At 36.0% G+C, this 20999-nt stretch overlaps 1 protein-coding gene across 3 annotated transcripts in view; it reads right to left on the reverse strand.

Annotated features, from left to right (window-relative positions):
* Positions 1–20999, reverse strand: part of NLK (nemo like kinase) — a 146806-nt gene that overhangs the window by 50078 nt on the left and 75729 nt on the right. For all 3 annotated transcript variants that reach the window (XR_451138.2, XM_007183906.2, XM_057536426.1), the window contains exons 2-3: positions 10063–10192; positions 1561–1616 (exon numbers count right to left, since the gene is read on the reverse strand). Coding sequence is in view for 2 of the 3 variants with exons in the window: in XM_007183906.2 (XP_007183968.1) it covers positions 1561–1616; positions 10063–10192 (186 nt within the window). In the remaining variant the exon portion in view is untranslated. The remainder of the gene's footprint in view (positions 1–1560; positions 1617–10062; positions 10193–20999) is intronic.

Raw genomic sequence — 20999 nt, forward strand, 5'->3', positions numbered from 1 at the left:
CCCCCAACTGGCTCCTGGGAAATAACCTCTGAACTCTTGCAATATCCTGCCTCATATGAATGTCTTAGTATACATGATGCTTTGGCCATACCAGATGGCTTACGCTAACAATGTGATTTATGGTGAACACCTGTTTTTGTTCACCTGGGGCCCTGGGCCAGCTGTATTAGTTCAACCTCTGGGTGAGGAGAAGGGAGGAGGGCTGAAGCCTGAGTTGCTAAGGTCAGTCCCTAAGGCTCACTGACCTCCAATAAAAACTCTGGACACCAAGGCTCAGGTGAGCTGCCCTGGTCAATAACATTTACCTGTGTTGTCATACACCGTTGTTGTGAGAATTAAACTCTATCTGTGCAATTCCACTGGGAGAGGACAACTGGAACTTTGTGTCTGGTTTCTCTTGGACTCTGCCTTATGTACCTTTTTCCTTTGCTGATTTTAATCTATATCCTTTTGTTGTAATAAACTGTAACCATGAGTAGAACAGCTTTCCTGGGTCCTTGAGTCCTTTCACTGAATCATCAACCCTGAGGATGATCTTGGGGACCCCTGACATACCTGTAAATCCAGTAAAGTTATTATTTAATAAAGAAAATTTCTTAATTTCCAAAGAGGCAGAAACAGTATTACACACTCAGAGGAATGCCTTCTAGTATGTGGATGCCCTTCCCACCAACAAAAAGGATAAAGAAGGTGGCTCCTGGCCAGGTGTAGAAAGTTGCTTCTGCTGAATGAAACAAGTACTGCCCCCATCCTACCAGCTTCCTTCTTTTCTTCAGTGAGGAGCCAGGGAATCTTCAGGAAGTCTAAGAAATGGAATCCTTAATGTTCTCACCTCAGTTGCTACCACTGACCTATAGCTGAGGAGAAAAGAACTTTCTCAATCCTTCTTTCCTTAGATTAATTTTATACTTTTAAAAAAAGGTGTGTCAGAACCATCTGGCCTGGCCCAAGATCTCATTTTTGTATACCAAGAGGTATACAAAGACTCTATCAGCCAGGAGCTGGTCAAGGGCCAGTCTCTTCTTTGGAATGTACAGGGGTGGAGCACCCCAAGTCCACTGAGTTAACCCTTTACTGCACAAAGGGATTAGTTCCACAAAGGACTGGTGGGATAAAATATCACCAAGAATTATAGTATTCAAGAGCTCTCTTTAATTTTCACCTTACCCCAAGTGGTGGATAAAAGGGCAGTATTACCTTCTTGACTGATTGGCAGTTGTTGTATAGTGATAAGAGCACTTTATTGAGTTCTACTACAACACAGCTGCCTCAGTGGTTTCACCAGCAAAATGGGAATAGCAATACCTATCTCACAAGGCTGTGGGGATTAAATGAAATATCTGTTCAGAAGTCTTGTTTTGTGGTATCACCACTCAGGATATATTGATAATGTTGTGCTCTGTCAGATACTTGGGATTTCAAAATTACCTGGTTCCAGGTACTCAACCACTTCTGCAAGGATGAGATTTAATACACTTCAAGGCATGAACCCCAGAAGATGCTAGAAGAACAAATTAATAAAAAATTGCTCCCTTCTTTCACATTCCCTGGTTAGGATACATTTCTTCAAAATAGTCAATGTGTGGAGGTTGGAGTATGTCAAGGGCAGAGAGTACCTGGGAAAAGGAAAAAAAAAAAAAAGCCAAATTTAGAGAAACAAAAAAGAAACAAAATATGACATAAATGCAAAAAGACACTATTAACTCATTAATGATTTTAGGCTTGGTTACAACTGAACACTGAGATTAACTAAATTTATCAATCAAGAAACATGGTCCAAAACATTAAGATAGGTTTTGTAAAATCACTATCAAAGACAATTTTACTTACGCCAATATGAGAGAGGCAACTGGGTTATACTACATGCTACCAGAACCCCTGCACAGGAGAGTGCTGGAAAGAAATGCCCGATTTTTAATAATCAGTGTTGCTCTAAGAGCATGAGGAGCCATATCTACCACTCATTCCTTTACTCCTCTCTTCAAAAAATGTTTACTAAGTGCATTCTATCTGGCAGGTACTGTGGGGGGCTCTCAGGTAAAGCTGATGGATAAAACTGATAATCATCCCTGTTCTGGAGACCACGGGAGAGGAAGGCATTAAACAAATAGTTACACAAAAATATAATTGTGACATTTATTATTATGAAGGGAAAAAGTAAAGAGGAGTGGGAGAAAGAGTTTCCCTGAAGCAAAACTACTCTAAGAGTTGAAGGGTGAATAGGTGTTGGTCAGGCAATGTAAAGGCACTGAGGCAAGAAAGAACCAGGCAGATTCTAGAAACAGAAATGCCAGTGCTTATGGAACATAGTGGGTGGGAAGAAAATAGACTGGGATAAAACAGAAGAGAAAGGCAGGGTTATATCACACAAAGTCTCTTTAAATTATGGTAAGTGTTTTGGATCTTATTCCAAGTACAAAAAAAGAAGTCACTAGGGTAGGAAAAAAAGACTTTAAGGCATCTGAAATTCAAGTCCTTTATAAAAGCAGCACACTACCAATGTAACTTCTGCCATCGAAACACAACAAATAGGCTTTCTTTCCCTACCAGCTGTTTATCTACTCTTTTAAGTCCCATCTATGATGTCACACCTAAGAATCTGAATCTATCTTGCTAATGAGAAATACCAGGCTCAAAGGATATAGAAGAAATTATTTAACAGGAAATAAACTGTGTAGTACAAGTTCTAATTTTCTGACCTTTAGCTTAGTTTTTTAAGAAAAAATTTTTTTTATTATGGAGAATTTCAAACATATAAAAGTGGGCAGAACAGTATAAAGAATACACATGTAATCAAGACCTGGCCTTAGTAGTTATCTACACATGACCATTCTTGCTTCATCTATGCCCTCCACTCTCCCTATATAATTTTGAAGAAAATACAAGACTTATTTCAGCTATACATCAGTAAATATCTCTAAAAGATAAAAACTTTAAAAAAGTACAATCATCAAATCTGAAAACTTACTGTTTTTCAATACCATCAAATATCCAGTGCTCAAATTTCTAATTTTCTTATTTTTTTAAAAAAAGTTTGTTAATCTAAATCAGCAGCTGAAGAAGATTTACATATTATGGTTGATTTATGTCTTTCAAGTTTTACCTACAGATTTCTCCTCCATTTCTTTCTCTTTTCCCCTTGCAATTTATGTATGGAAGGAACCTTGTTCATTTTAAAGGTTATTCCTTTTCAAGCCAAAAGTTTGTCACTTTAAAATTTTTAATTAAACTAAAACCTCCTGTACTGAAAAAGCCTTCACTCACTTTAAAACCAGTTAAATATAAAGATTTTAAAATAGTTTAGATGCTTTATAAAGAATATCTATATTTCCTTTCTGAATTAAAATGTTTATACGTAGACTCCTCGTATAAATGGAAAAAAACAGATTTTCCAGTTCCTTCAAAGAATAATTTTTATCATATGAAAGATAAATTATTTCATTTCTATATTTTTAAAAACCTATAATTAGCTAGTGTCACAAATTCACATAAATTCATTTCTCATTATGTGATAGAAAAAATTTTAACATGAATATTTGATGCTTGTGGAAGGCAGTTAAAAATTAATGTTTTACTTGACATCTTTTGGACTCTAAGCTCTGTATCTGAACAACATACATCCTGTCTTGGGGGAAAACAGAATGCAATGAGTGACAGCGTCCATTAGACAAAGCTATTTTACACTTCAAATCTATCTGCTATAATTAGAGGTTATCTAAAGGAAAGTGACAACCATATATTTTAAACCTTGATAGAGAAGAATGAGGCTTTCTTACTCCAAATTTGATGAGGCTTTTTGTAGAAAAGCCATATAAAACAGTGTTAGACATTTGCACCAAAGCACTTAGCTGTGATTCTTAGCTTCGAAGGTACAATATTTTAAACTCTGCCTGGAATTTTTGAAATGGCTGTTGTCTTATACTCCTGTTCTTTCTACCACCTCAAAATGTTTATTGGATGATGGCATTCCACAGTGTTTCTAGGTGGCAAAAACAGTGCTTAGACCATTAGAGATGATCCATGAATCTCAGAAGTGGTGTAAATGAGGAAGTGAGAAGGAATAAGTAGCAGAGTTTCAAACTCCAGACTTCATGCCTGACTATTTAAAAAGCCCAAGTCCTTCTATAACCCCTCTATTAACTGTGGGAATAAAGTACGTGAGATTAGCCTTATGATGTAAATAGGAGGACCCTTGTAAAGACTTTGACTTGTAAAGAGTCGAAGTATCCCAAAATACCACAGACTCGTCAGAGGATCTCAAATACAAAAAAAAGCAAGCAGACTTGTTTAATTAAAAAATGAACTAAAGCTACATCCTTAAATAATGTTCATTACCAGTGTCTCAGCATACTTCTCAAATCTTTTAAGAGTTGGACAAAAGCTCATTGCGGTAGCTGCTTTTTAGAATTTTAACCCCTGTGATGTTAGAAGATTCACTATCAATTGGTTACATGATGAGTTAATGGCTTAGTGTTTTTTTTAGTTAATCCTTTATCAATAAAACAATTGCTGTGAATAATCGCAATCCTAAATGTAAAGGCTAAAAATATACCTGTTTGTAGAGTGCATTCCCATATTTAAGCAAAGGAGCTCCCACCTCCCCATTCTCTCACCACCACCCCCACCCGGAATAGATTTCAAGTTCTTTAAGGTAGCGACTATTACTATTTTTTATAGAGTTGTAAGATATAATAAAGTATACAAATCCTAAGTGTATAATCTGATTAATTTTTACATACAAAGTGTATAACATGATAAATATTTACTCCATGGTTAAAATCTAGATCAAGAAATTAAGGCTTTCAGGGCCCCCCCTTGCTCCTTTCCAGTCAAAACCCATCTCTGCTCAGAGATTACGATTATTCTCATTTCCATCACCATAGACTCCTTTTGCCTGTCCTTGAACTTTATACAAATTGAATCATAATGAGTGAAGACCTTTGTATATGGCTTCTTTCATTTACTGTTATGCCTGTGAGATACACCCATGTGTGGATCCTCATTCTTTTTATTGATGTGTAGTATACCATTATATGAACTAACACAGTGTATTTATCCAGAGTACTGCTGGCAAACTTTTGGGTTGTTTCCAAATGGTATCATGAATAAAGTTTCTATGAACATTTTTGTACATGTCCTTTGGTAGATATTTGCAGTCATTTGTCTTGAGTATACCAAAGAGTACACATGCTGGGTCATCGGGCAGGTGTATATTTAGCTTTAGCAGAAACTGCCAGGTTTTACGAATTTACATTCTCACCAGCAATGATGGGTTTCAGCTGATTCACATCCTTGTCAACACTGGGTATTGTCAGTCTTTTATTTAAGCCATTCTGGTGAGTATGCAGTAGTATCTCACTAGTCTTAATTTACATTTCTCTGATGACTAACGACTTTGAGCACTTTGTCATATGCTTATTAGCCATTTGGTTATCCTTTTATGTGAAATTCTTGATTAAGTCTTTTACTGATGGGCAAAAATTCTTGATTTGTAGAAGCTCTTTATAAGATATATGATGTTTAGATACAGAATTTACAGTCTGAAAAATGTCAAGTAAAATATTTATTTCTAATGGTCTTCCTTAAATGCTAAATATTTATTTTAAAACTTGTTCTATCACATAATATATTCTGGAAACAAGTTTTTTGTTGGATAATGCCTGAGGTCTGTCTTTTCATTCTCTTAAACTTCTGATGAGCATTAATTTTTAATGTTAATGGTGTCCTGTTTAACACTTTTTTAAAAAAAAGGTCAATGCTTTACTTGTCTAGTTAAGAAATCTTTGCTTATTTCAAAGTCATGAAGACATTTTCCTATGTTTTATTCCAGAAGTTTTGTTATTTTACTTTTCATATTTAAGTCTATGATCCATTTTGAATTAATTTATGTATATGTCATGAAGTAGATTTTTTTCATATGGATATCTAATTGATTCCTGTTTATTTATTTGTTTTTAAAAGTCTTTATTGAATTTGTTACAATATTGCTTCTGTTTCATGTTTTGGTTTTTTGGGCACAAGGCATGCGGGATCTTAGCTCCCCAACCAGGGATCGAACCCGCACCCCCTGCATCGGAAGGCGAAGTCTTAACCACTGGACTGCCAGGAAAGTCCCTGATTCCTGTTTATTGAAATGGCTATCCATTTCCCTCTGGATGGCAGTGGCACCTGTCTTGTAAATCAGGTGGACATGTATGTGTATGTCAGTTTATAGACTCTCTATTCTGTTCCATTAATCTATTTTTCGGTCCTTGTGCTGCCTTGATTATTATAGCTTCATATGTTTCAAGTGTGAATCTCCTACTTTGTTCAACTTCTTCAAGATTGTCTTGAGTATTTTAGGTCTTTTCCATTTCCATTAACTTTAGAATGTTTGTCAATTTCCACACACACATACGCATAAAACCCTGCTGGGATTCTCCTTGGGATTACATTGAATACATAGTTCAACTGGGGAAGAACATGGGTATTAACCACAGTGAGTATTCCAATTCATGAACGCAAGAGCCTGTATTATTTTTTAAATGCATCAAGAATCTGCTCAGTACCACAAATTTTAGGCACAGAGCACACAAAACCAAATCCACCGATAAGTAACATATTTTAAGTATCCTTTGCCTTTTCATACTCCTTAGCAGCAGAATCATTAGCACTAATAATGTCTGCAGCCAAACAGCTTGTCTGCATTCAGAGAAGGGAGGGTCCTATTGGTATGATTCTTTATCCTACTTATGAACCTAGAGAAGCCTTATTTGAGTTCAGTCAGACTATACAAAGGAAAACAAATGATCCCCCTTTGCCTTCACTACCTCCTCTTTTGCCTCCTCTACTCCAGAACTAAAAGGTTGGGAAAAAGTAACTCCAAGAGAGATCACTGAGGTTATCATTCCAGACTCCGAGATTTCATATTTTTTTTCCCTGTCACTTTCACTCACTCACTTACTCTTCAATAGACTGACTACCTACCGTGTGCTTAGTGCTATTGCCTAAGGACAAGAAAAACCCAAGAACTCTATTACAGGGGCTCTTAGTAGGAATCAATGGGTCCTAAGGAGGCACTGGATGGGCATTAAAGGACTAGTAAAAGTCTAAAATGACATAAAAATTATGTGTATATGTATTTTTCCGAAAGAGGGTTCATGGCATTCATCAGATCATCAAAGAATGAAAAAACCCTCAGTCATCCTTTTTCCATGCTGATAAAATGACAACTCTGTGTGTGTGTATGTACACACACGCACAAGTGCACAGATGGGCAAAGTAGAGAATATTTTGTCAGATTTTATAATAGCTCAGATTCTGACTAGACACTGCTGAGAGGCCTAAACAACATCAATCTTTAGAAAGTTAAACCCATTTCTGTTTCTCTAAGTTGCTACATCAAGGCAAACCTATCCCTTTAAGATGAACAACCTTTAAGGAAAAAATGTGCGTGTGTGTGCATGTGTGTGTGTGTGTGTGTATGTGTATCTCAATCAGTCAGATCACCTGAAATCAATGAATATGATACAATGACTTTGAAGGTTCTGTTCAAAAGAAAATCCAAAGGCTTCCAGGGTTTTGCAGCTATTCTCTGACACATAAAAAGCCACATCCAAATTAAAATCCAACCTTCCTACAACAGCCAGGTTAATCTTTCTAAATGCCATTTTCATCATGACATTCCTTTCTTTTCCTTCTGTTCAATCAAATGTTAATCTCAAAAGGCTCATCTTAAGGTTTCTCCCTGTTTAAAGCATCTTTGAGATTCGAAGTCCATGACAATTACTCTCTTTTTCTTAATAGTACAATACTTGTCTGTCATCTTTCACCTGAGAAGCTTTAAAAAAATACAGCTACCTGGGTCTCAACCCCAGAGATTACAGTGTAGTAGGTCTGGGATGAAACCCATGAATCTGCATTTTTAAGGCTCACTTGGTGATCCGAATATATTTTTAGATTTGGTTGCCCAGCTTTTCACTATGCGCAGAACACACAGTGTCCTGTATTAACGTTTAACCATGCTGGCAGTCCTCCCACAGCACTGTTATCACAGTATTTATCACATTACTAAACTCCTTGAGGGTAGAAACCCCTAGAAGCTGATGTAGTTTAGGGATATAGGATGTGCACAATAAATGTTTACTGAATTAATGAATATGGGCCCTGAAGCAAGACAGATTTAGACTTCAATCTTGTGCCACCCTGACCTTGGGCAAATTACTTAACTCTAAGCTTTGGTTTCCTCCTCTGTAAAGTAGGGATAATAAGCCCTATCTGACAAGACTTTTAAGTATTAAATTAATATATGTAAAGGACCTACACATTTTCTGACCCTTGGTAACAAATGCTTAAACACCTGGTCCACTTCCTTCAAAAAAGGACCATGTTTTGAACTTTTTTTTGCATTCTCCACATGACCTAGCACTGCACTCTGCACACAGGACACAATTAATAAACATCTGTTGTCTTAACTACATCAAATACCAGTTGCCTCTTAGATTGGCATTCCACACATACCAGGTATGCTGGCCCTGAGATGCTTTTGTAGATCTCAGTGCACAGCGTAAATTCATTATGTATAAAATAGTGGTGCCATGATGTCCCATCTCCAACTATCTGCCTCACTTTTGAACATTCCCACAGAAATCACAAGCACTCTTTTACGATACAGCTCAGGAGCTCTGAACAGTAGTTGCTGTGTTTTAATATGTGTGATTTTCAAGAATGCAGTTTGTTTCTTTTCTTACACTACTCACTCTGACACTATCTTTGTAACTTAATTAGTTACTCTATAGGAATGAGTCATGAGCAAAGACAGCAACATATACAGATAGCAGCCTATTACACCATCCCTCCTTTATAAAAGAAGCCAAGATAGGTTTGAATAAACCATTGAAACCCTTAGTAAGTGAATTTCTGATGCCCCCTTCAAAATATTTCTTCATTGTGGATCCCTTTACTTGAGTCTCTGACAATGTACATAAGGTCTGTACTCTTTGATGCTGGGGTGGCACTCACTCAGGCAAATTCAAGAAATAAATAGCAAAGCAAGCACTAGACATCATTCTAAAATCACTTCCAAAATTTCAGGAAACAGTCATAAAATAGCAACTGGAATGATGTTTTCAAAGTTATTGAAACAAACAAACACATTGCTAGGCAGTTCCAACTGAATGAAAGACAAGCAGTTACTTTCTAAAAATGTTTAAGGAAAATGGATTTCAAGAGGGGTAATCAATAAAGTGAAATGTGTCAAACCAAGGAGCTTCAAGTGAACATATTGTAAGTTTGATATTCCTAGTTTTACCAAATAGTTCAAACTTTTACAAATTTATCTCTTAAAGTGTGACCTACACTTCGGCCAAAGTTCTTCAGGTTCCTGTGCAAACAAGCAGTCAGACTCACAAGAAATTATCGTTTTCCTGATTTTTATTTCAGCAATTAAAATAGCACAGGTTGAGTACCAAACGCAGAATGTGAGGCAGTTTTTCTTTTCATATGAAACTGAAAACTAAGAGTTCAATGTTAACATCCCCCAGGTAAATTTTACACATACCAAAACTTTTAATTCAGGATTAGTTGAGAAGAAGCTCTCTCAAACCACTGTGATTCTATTTCCCCACGAATCCTGACATCTCTAAACACAGCCATAAATAAGATAAACTATGTTATCTTTAAAAGCTGTATTGTTTTTAAGAGGAGAAACTTTTTTCTCACATCTTTAACTTAATCTCTGGTTTAAAATATTAAAAGATATAAATAAAGCATTTAAAATCAGGGGCCAATTACTTCTATTTAAATCACTCAGACTACATATTATACTCTATTTTTATGTTGTACATTAGTATTGTTCCCAAGCTAAATATTAACATTTGCTTTAAATCAATTAATATTTATCTGTCAATCAATAAATCCTAGAATTCACTTAAACTTGCTCATTCACAAAAAAGGTCTAATTTGTCTCAGGTTTCCAAATCCCTTAATATGGTACATGTACCCCTTTTAACTCTCTTTTGCTCTTTACTAATATAATCAAACATACTTAGGAAATAGTTTATCCCAAACACTGATTTCACTTACATTATCATGTTTAAAAAAACACAACATCTTCAATTCCCGGAAGACCCTTTTGCAAGAGACCAGATTCTGGAAGACGTTGGGCATCTTTTTGAGTGCTACTCTCTTTCCATCTCTTGGATCTGTTACTGACCTAAAGACACAATATTTAGGGGGAGAGGAAAAAAAGACAGAGAAATCAATCCCAAACTTTGTTCTTCAATGTTTCAGAGCATGACAAATACCTTTATGTTAAAACACTCAATATTAAATCCACTTAATAATGCTTCAGGTATCAGTGAGAAAGATAAAAAAAAGTATAATCAAAGAGAATGTTTAGCCCACCCAACTCATTTGCCATGCTTTTTTCTTTTTTTAAAATCTCTGTCTAAATTTCTATAAACACTTAATCTTCCTGAGAGGTCACTTAGCAATACATCTGAGGTAGGAGGGCTACTAGTGGTAAACCCATTTTAAAGACGGGAGAAAAAGTATTGAACATTAACACGACTGAAGTCAAATTAGTTTTACGCTTTATTTTCAGAACCAAATTCAAGATGGAAGAGGTGTTCATACAGATGTGGTCACTTTCAGTTGAACGTAGAGAATACAATTTGAGTATTTTGGTTTCTTATATAAATAAAACATCTTTTAGTAATACGGGTTTCAGTACATTTCAGGACACAACAGTGTCCCCTCATGAGTCTGAGTGGCAGCTTAAGGGCTGTAGCCTCTAGGTTATGGTAACTTCTTCCTTTTTGTTTCTCAGTTCTTGGTATGATAGCTGCCTCTTGTGGTTACTCTCTCTTTAATAGCTCAGTGTCTGCCTTTTCTCTCTTTTAGCCTTCTAACACCTATATTGCCAACTCCTTGTATTAGATTTCCCTGTGTTTGAAATACTAATGTGTTTCCATTTTTCTGATTGGACCCAATCGATACATATTAAATCAAAGCGTTTTGGTAAACATGGCCAATTGGCCATCTGGCTAATCGAGTTTCCATGAATTAACCTAAAGCTTTTTTCCTTCCACCCACCACTGATGACTGGTTGTCTTTGTAGAATTTATTCCTGTCAGATTTATTTTGCTAGATTCCCATCATGCTCGGCTACCATTATCTTTCATTTTCTGTTTCAGCCATTCAATGCTTTGGCTATTCCTCCCAGATTTGTATCATTTTGAAATCTGGTCTGTATGTCATCAATGCCTTTATCCAAGTTGTTAATTAAAGTTTAGAACAGGACTGAGGACAGCTCTGCAACAGATACAACACTAGAAGCCATCTATGAGGCCGGCATCCAATCATTAATCTGGGGTATGGTTAGTCAATTATTTATTTATTTAATTAACTACAATCACTCAGTTTATTTCTTCATCTTGTCCACAAGGAAATAAGACACTCATCAAATTGCCTTCCTGAAAATAAAGTATTCCTACTTTTTACCCAAAAATCATACCAAACTTCTTTATGAATATCATCACTTCTTTATAAATTTATCTTAGTGATTGCTACTTCCTAAGTTCTTGTAAAACTCTTAAACAGTGCATTCTAGTATTTTTAAAACAGCATGAGGACTTCACTTTCTCCCACTGATTGAAAATTTGCTAAAACAATTAAGTATTATCACTTTCAAGTCTTCAGTAGCTTGAAATGTAATTCAACTAGGCTAAGAGACCTAACATTTTTGACTGTTGCTTTAAAAACACCAACCAAAATCCACAACACTGTTTAGAATCCACATAATCTAGGAAAGTAAAATAGGAAGGAAACCAAATATAACATTATATTGACTATTAAAAATTTTTTCCTGTTTAAATACACCACTTCTGTAGCTAGATACTAGAAGATAAAAAAAGTCAATGAAACAGCAAGGAAGGGAAATTCTGGATCACACATTGCACAGTAGTCATTGCCTCTCGAGTCTTCTTTAATCTAGAACAGTTAATTAGCATTTCTTTATCTTTTATGACATTGCCATTTTGGAAGAGTACAGGCCAGTTATTTTGTAGACTGTTCCTCAGTTTGGGTCTATCTGGCATTCTCTTGAGATTAGATTCAGGTTCTGTATTTTTCACAGGAATAACACAGACGACTTCTTAGCGCACCACGTTAGGAGGCCCATGAAGTCGATTTTTCCCATTACTGGTGATAACTTTGATCACTTGGATGAGGTGTCTGTCAGGTTTCTCCACTGCAAAGTTACTATCTTTTCCCTTTGTAACTATGTAAATATGCTATTCCTCATCAAACTCTGACCCACTACCTTTAGCATCCATGGATTTTTTTTGCCTGAATCAATGATTATTACTATGATGTTGCCAAATGGTACTTTAATAATTTTTAATATGTCTAACAGCTAGCCTGCACAATAAATATATTTTTAAAAATGAGTAAATTGATTTAACACAATACCCTTTCCAAAGACCTCATGCAGCAATACTATGCAACTTCTGACTTCTTACTGGTCTTGACCCTACTGTGGTGAGGAAAGCTGCTTTAAGATAAACCCACTCCTGGCTCAAGGTTAGTACTGTGCCTTGTAATGTTTTAAGGTAAAATTCACAAAGCAGCATTTTATTTTATTATTCATGCAAAAGCCAGTCCTGCCTGTGGCTGGTAACAATATAATCTCATGAATGTGAATGGCAGTGCAGTAATTTCACGCCATGTTGAGTTTGTTCTCTCTTAACTTGAAGTAGCAGATGCTTTAGTTCAGCACAAACAGTATCACAGAACACAGATAAGTGTGGAAGCCTGTTACACAGGAATTCTTTTATTTTCTTTGTTACTGAAAGGCTTGCTGTGCTTAGTTTCTCTGCTGCTGCAATACCCTGGTTATTTCAACTGCACTTGTTAATGAAGCTCCAGCTGTAGAGATAATGAACAACATTTAGGGCAACTTTCCTCATTTCAGAAAAAAGGAGCCATCCTTCGACCTACAATTCACTTATGACCAGTTACTTTCTCTAAAATACTGTTCGCTCTAAATGAAAACAGTGCATCTGTCATTTCATCTGATTACCTTCATAATCATTCAAGTTATATTAATAGGCACTTACTTCCTCAGTTTTAAATTAACGTTTGATTCTGTAAACACTACATTAAAAATAATGTTTTAGAAAGAGAAAAACAGAAACAAAAAAATAAAGTTTTAAGGGTTGTGAGAAAGAATCTTTTCTTACATCTGCTCCGGGTACATCAATCCTTCTCTGCACTTAGAATTTAACTTCAACTGCTTTTTAAACAGCCAAAAGAATCCACGAGCCATTCTTCAGAGAGATACAGAGTCAGTCAAAAGAGTACAATACCAGAACAGGAAGCTTTTTAGATCTGGCTGTGGTCGTTTTGTTGTAGAGTTTTCTTAATCCCAGGAAACTGTGACCACTGCCACAAATCTGATTACTGACAAGCAGAAGGGGTGAAATGAAACCAGAGTAAAACTTATCATTGGGGATACTTTCCCAGGCACTAGAATGTTACATTATAATATCTTTTAATTAGTATAACTAATCAGCAAGAGTCCCCAAGAAATTAAATGCTCCTCATTCATTTTATGTGAAGAATCTTTCCCCCATGTATTTTAGCAGTTTTAAAGTTCATGGTGCTGATACAGGTTAACTATCCAAAGCAAAAAAAAAAAAAGAGAGAACGCTTCAACTTGGATTAAGAAAATCAGGTTCTTCTAATTCTAGTCACATTAACTTGTAATCAGCAATTCTCTATTTTTTGTTATACATACTACAATTACTATGTCAACTGTACCAATACAGTACACATCTCAGTAATAGAACTTCCTAGCTAGACTCTAAATATTTAATTATTGCCTTCACATTCATTTCAAGATTCACTTCCTTAAAAGTTATTTTTACTTGTATTTAGATTGTTTCCTTGAGAAAACAATAGCAAACTATGAGACAAAATTTTTGACAACAAATAAGTCTAGAAAATGTTTATTTGTCCTTAGTACATATTATATGTTCATGGACACTACAGGTTAAATATGGAATTTATTTGTATGACTCTCTGGTTTTTATAATCAGAACTTCAACAAGCTCTATCTAGCTTGTGTGCACTCTGACATAATTTAGAGTTGCAAACTATTTAGAAGAACAAACCTTCTAGGCTTCCCTGCCCCCACCCAAAAACACATAGAAAAGGATTCTCATCTTTCATATTTATATAATTTGTTCCATCAGTTGGGGTTTTCTGATGTTTGGTTTTTCCTTTTAAATGTTTATCCAAATTTGGTATTTGCTGAGTTAGCTCTATACATGAGAAAGCAACCCTTTTCCTTTAACTTAAGATACTTATAAATGATCCCCGAATTTGTTAATCTGATTGTTACAAGGAAAAAAAGGTCTTACACAGTAGCCAAACCAAAGCAGTGAAATAGTTCTCTCTTTCTCTCCTATCCTAACACTACTGATCAGGAGAAGCGAAACATCTACATTTAAAGGTGAGAGTTAATAGGAACTTATCCTCTAACTCTGTGTCTACGTAAGTATAAACAGCAATGATCCCAGCAGATGAGACACAGCACTGAGCCATTCTGATCTGTAGTGAGAGACCCAGGAAGGGAAGGAGGAAGAATAAGGAACAGGCAAGCCATCCAATATCAAGCTGTCACATTTATTTTCAAATACTTGTTATTGTAAGATCTAACTTTCAAGACTGCCTCAACTCCCCAAACCAATAACCATTGAATAAGTTAAAATATAGGTGAAAAATTATTTAATGCTAATTATTGTTGTCTTGGGAATATTTTATGGTTCTTTAGAGCATGAATTAATTAGTTCCATCCTTACTGTAGATGCTGGGAAGACAGAGAGACTCTTCCTCCTCAGTCACTGTCAAATATCTCTGTGAGAGTCTGACCGGCCTGCACAAAAGTTGCCACATTGCCTTTTCAAGGGGGATTTTCTCATGTTAGAGGGTGAACATGACATAGCCTAGTCTGCCAAGTCTAGGAAGTTTTCGTGGCACACTACCCACAGTCTTCTAGAAAGAGACCTGTGAACATTGTATGGGGAGGAAAACCAGCTGCAATGAAGGAAAGGTTTCTGTACAAAACCACAAAGGAAAATAATTCACAACTGCAACTCCTTCTTGCATTTTAACAACTTTGGGCAAGAGGAGGTTACAAAGGGTAACCAAAACTAAAACTATGTCACACAAAAATATGCTTGCTTTTAATCCCATTGATGAATTCCTGAAAGATATGTATTCAGTAACAGGAACACTGAGGAATATAAAGATTTTTAAAAAAAATTTAAAGAATGGCAATTTTTGTTGTACATTAGTTTCATAAATGTGGAAGACATCAAATGAAAGAAAAGGACAGTTTTACTCACATGGTAGGTTTATAAGATTATGGCTTTACCAATGTCAAAAATTGTAATGAATTTAGAAACAGAAACTTCACATCAGAAAAATTTTAATTATTATTATTTTTAAAGATTTATTATTTATTTATTTATTTATATTTTATTTTTGGATGCATCAGGTCTTAGTTGTGGCACGCAGGATCTTTGTTGAGCCACATGGGATCTTTCGTTGAGGCAGGTGGGCTTCTCTCTAGTTGTGGCATGTGGGTTTTTTTCTCTTCTCTAGTTGTGGCACGCAGGCTCCAGGGCATGTGGGCTCTATAGTTGTGGTGTGCGGGTTCCAGAGCGTGTGGGCTCTGTAGTTTGGGGCACGCAGGCTCTCTAGTTGAGATGCGTGAGCTCAGTGTTTGTGGCACACAGGTCTAATTGCCCCGCGGCATGTGGGATCCTAGTTCCCCAACCAGGGATCTAATCCGCGTCCCCTGCATTATAAGGCGGATTCTTTACCACTGGACAACCAGGGAAGTCCCAAAAGTTTTGTTTTTAATTGCCATAGAGAATGATTTATCATTTGATATTTCAGTGATTAAGCTAATATTTTAATAATTACTTAACATAAAATGTAAGTCTCAATATGCTATAAGTTAAAAGCAAACTGAACACACCAACAGTAAACCGCCGTTTTTGAAATAAAAGGGAAAATCTGAATATGGTTTAAAATTATGATTATAAATTTCCATATTTTCTAGAGATGTATATACTAAGTATACATAGGTGAAATGATATGAGATCTAAGATTTGTTTTAAAATACTTCAGTAATAAATATTGTTGAAACAAAGCAAATCTTGAAATTATTGAATTTGAGTAGTAGGTTAATGGGGTCTAATTATTCAAAACTAAAGAAAATGTATATTTGCAAAATTGCAAAATAAAAAATTGAAATGAAAAAAAATTTAAATGTTATTCATAATAATGTTAAAAATATCCAATATTGGGATTAAAACTAAGAAAAGCTAAGCAAGACTTCTACACAAAAGGACTAAAAAACATCACTGAGAGAAATTAAAGACATAAATAAATGGAGAAACATACCATATTCATGAATTAGAAAACTACTCAATATTGTAAAAATTTCAATTCTCCCCAAATTGACTTACAGACTCAGTGAAATTCAAAACAAGAAATGGTTTTATTTTTGTGAAACTACACGAATTAGTCTTAAAGTTTTTATGGAAATGCAAATATGCCAAGGACAGCTAAGACACTCCTGAAGAAGAATAAGGTGGGAAAAGTTGCTCTACCAGATAAGAAAACTTATTATAAAGCCACAGTAATTTAGCTGGTGTAACAGACCAATGAAACAGAAAAATGGCTCAGAAACAGATTCTCCCATATATAGACACTAGGCTTATCATAAAGGTGGCTCTGCAGACAGGAAGGTTGTGCCTTAAGCTAGCATTTCTCAATTTCAAGCCCATCCATCTAAACACTGCTCTATAATACTGGAGCTAAGACTCTGCAAACCATGTTTTGGTTTTTCCAGCTAGCTCCAGATTAGACTCTGCTAATAGAGGGCTTTAGAGGAGACTGCAAGGCTGGAGGAGCAAAAAGGAACAAAGGGCTCTTATCAAGATACGTACAGAATTCCTACAAATCAATTTTTAAAAAAGGCTTGAATAGGCATTTCACAAGAAAGGATTAATTCAAATGGCCAATAAACAAATGAAAAGGAGCTTAACCTCCTTAGTCATTTGGGAGATGAAAATTAAAACAAAATGAGAAAGTATGATATAACCACCAAAATGACTAATGTTTAAAAGTCTGACAATACCAAATGTTTGGTGAAGATGTGGTGCAACGTCAATTCTAACACACTGCTAGTAGAAGTGTAAATTGTACAATCACTTTGGGAAACAGGTTGGTTTTATATACTAAAATTAAAATAAATATACACTGGAACCCAGCGATTTAACTCTTAGGTATATACCCAAAAGGAATTTGTGTACCTATACACTAAGACACATACAAGTGTGTATGTCCATGGCAGCCATATCTTTAATACTCTTAAAGCTGGAAACAACTCAAATATCCATGAACAGCAAAATGGATAAACAAATTGTTGTATATTCACATAATGGAATACTCTATAGCATTAAAATGAACTACTGCTACATGCAACAACATAGATAAATCTCACAAACATAATTTTGAGCCAAAGAAAACAGTCACAAATGAATAATAAGATTTCTATATAAAAAATATAAGCAAAGTTAAACTCTAATGTTTAGGGATGCACACTTAGTAGACAGAAACTATTAAGAAAGGAAGTGGTGGGCTTCCCTGGTGGCGCAGTGGTTGAGAATCTGCCTGCTAATGCAGGGGACACGGGTTTGAGCCCTGGTCTGGGAAGATCCCACATGCCACGGAGCAGCTGGGCCCGTGAGCCACAATTGCTGAGCCTGCGCGTCTGGAGCCTGTGCCCCGCAACGGGAGGGGCCGCGATAGAGAAAGGCCCGCGCACCGCGATGAAGAGCGGTCCCCGCACCGCGATGAAGAGTGGCCCCCGCTTGCCGCAACTGGAGAAAGCCCTCGCACGAACCGAAGACCCAACACAGCCAAAAATAAATAAATAAATAAAGAAAGAAAGAAAGAAAGAAAGAAAGAAAAGAAAGAAAGAAAGAAAGAAAGAAAGAAAGAAAAATCCTTAAAAAAAAAAAAAAAAAAAAAGAAAGGAAGTGGTTACCATAGAAGTAAGGACAATGGTTATCTTGGGGGGGTGCTTAATGATGGTGCAGAGAAGAGAGGACTTCTGGGTGCTACCAATGTCTTATTTCTCATATGGATGATGGCTAGAGGTGTATACTTCGTGATAAATCACTGAGCTGTATGTTTTATTTCGTATTGTTTCTCTCTGTGTTATTATATAACTAAAAAGGTAAAGGCTAACTTCCCAGTTAAAATTGAGCATAAAAAAGCATTTTAGATTGAAATCTATATAATGAGTAATTTTTAAAGAGGGTGATTCTTTCCTTTTTTCTTTTTTTTTTTTTGCATATAGATACACATCTACACCAGCCCATGGATTCTATCATTCCTTTCCTTGTGCCACTGGTTCATTCTGTAGAGAGGAGTATACATAATATCTTCCTTATGTTTTGATAGAATTCCAAAAGAATTCGCTTGCTTAAAAAAAAAAACAAACGTTTTCTTCATCATTACACAAGAATATGCTATTAAGGAGCATTCCACAGGAGAGTGCTGTCAGCAGAATTATAGCAGAACTACAGTCCCACCCCTAATCTAATCACAATCTCCTAACTTCTATTGTGAAGCAAAATGCTGAAGCAGCTACAATATATAGATGTCCTTCAGGTTTTTAATTAGTTAGCCTTTTAAAAATAACCAAACCCCAAAATATTGCAAACACAAAACAGGAGGCAAGACTTCCAGCTGTGGCAAACTGAAGAAATCAGCAAATCCTCTCCCAACAAAACTACTACAAAACTGGACAAATGTGTCAGAAACAACCATTACAGGACTCCAGAAAACAACTAAAGTCAAATGACAGATTTAAAAGTGTTTATTTATGAAAAATGTGGAACTCTGGGTAAGAACAGTGGAAGTCAGTGGTGTTACTGCTTTGGGTTGCTCCTTATTCACCCCCCACCCCAAGCACAGTCCATGCAGTACCTGGGAAGTGATGGCCACGGAAACCAGCAGCTTCACTGCCTCAGTCTGCTGAAGTGATTTGAAATGGAAGGCAAAAAAAACCCATACCCAGTGGCATTGAGAGTAAAACCATTAAACCCAACTAGAAAAAAAGAGATAAAGCCTACAGCTCTGCTAGCCTGAGGCTGCTGTCCCAGTTGGGAAGAGGTGCAGACTAACAGAAATCCAGAAATTTAATAAGGAGATTCTGGAAATGAGAGCCACAGGGGGCCTGGTAAACTCTCTATGCATTCTTGGCTAACTGGAGGCTGCGTATATGCTCAGAGTTGACTGGAGAGGTCCTAAGCTCTCCACCTATCAAGGGCTGACTAGGAGGCTTCCTACATATGAAGGGAAGAAATGAGAAGCTTAGCAGAAAGTAAAAGCTGAGGCATGCCTGAAAACTAGAGCTCCCTAATACACTCACAGAAGGCTCAGCAAAGGGTAGAAGCCTTACTGGCTCAAGATGTTTGAGCACAACCTTTAACTAATCACTGGCTGACCACTAAGCTATGGGACCCCAAGAAGACCAAGGTAAAGATGAAAACAAAAACAACTGAGCAAAAACTTGAATGGCTGCAATCCACAGGGGAGAAAGATCCTGCATATTAAGTCAAGTTACTTAAATATAAGCAAACATACATAACAACAGCAATAATGACAACCTTCAGACATGGGAGGAGGGCTGGGGAGGAATCAGACCCAGGGTTGTTACAATATATTACCAAATATGTCCAATTTTAACAACAAAAATTACAAGACATGTTAAAAAAAAAAACAGGAAAATGTGACCCATACTCAGGGGGAAAAGCAGTCAACAGAAACTGTTTCTGAGTGGGCCCAGATGCTGTATTCAGAAAAATTTCAAAAGCAGCTATTATAAATATGTTCAAAGAATTAAAGAAAAATATGGTGACAGTGACACAACAATAGAAAATCTCAATACAGAAATAGAAACTACAAAAAAGGAAACAAACTCTAAAGTTGAAAAATACAATATTAGAAATGAAAAATTCACTAGATTGGCCCAAAGCAGATTTCGGATAGCAGAAGAAAAAAAAAAAATCAGTGAACATAAAAAGACAGATTCATAGAAATTATACAATCTCAAGAAAAGAGAGGAAGAATTTGAAGAAAAATGAACAGAGCCTCAGAGAGCTATGCAATAACACTGAATGTACCAACATACATCTAATGGGAGTACCATGAAAAAAGGAGAGAGAGAGGAGCAGAAAAAAAGATATTTGAAGAAATAATGGTTTAAAACTTTCAAAATCTGATGAAGAACAATATACAAAACTCAAAAACTCCCAAGTAGGATAGACACAAGAATTCTGCACCTAGACACTTCATAGTCAACCACAGATCAAGTTAAAGACAAAGATAATAATTGAAATATGAAGAAAACCAACACAATTAATGACTGACTTTTCATCAGATATAATGAAGACTAAAGGGAAGTGGAACCCCATAATTGCAGTGGTGGTAGTGGGGCAGGCAAAAATTCTATATTCTGTTAAAAAAGACCCTGTCCTTCAAAAATAGAGGCAAAGTGAAAACAATCCAAGGTAAGTAATGACTAAAAGAGTTTGTTGCCAGCAGGTCTGCCTTACAGGAAATAAAAAGAATCCCTTTGGTCTGAAAGGAAATGACCCCAGAAGGTAACTCAAATCCACAGGAAGAAATTAAAAACAAGAAATGGCAAATACGTGGATAAACAGCACAATATATTGTTGGTTTTAACATATATAGATGTAATATATATGACAATAACAGCACAATAGGGGGAGGGAACTGAGCTATATTGGAGCAAAGTTGTTGCATTCTACCAGAATTAAAATACTATTAATCTGATATAGATTGTTCAGAAATTAAGATGCACACTGCAATCCCTAGAACAACAAATAATAAAATAACTAAAAAACCAA

The sequence above is a fragment of the Balaenoptera acutorostrata genome, chromosome 20 (assembly GCF_949987535.1).
Source record: "Balaenoptera acutorostrata chromosome 20, mBalAcu1.1, whole genome shotgun sequence".
NCBI classification, from domain to species: domain Eukaryota; kingdom Metazoa; phylum Chordata; class Mammalia; order Artiodactyla; family Balaenopteridae; genus Balaenoptera; species Balaenoptera acutorostrata.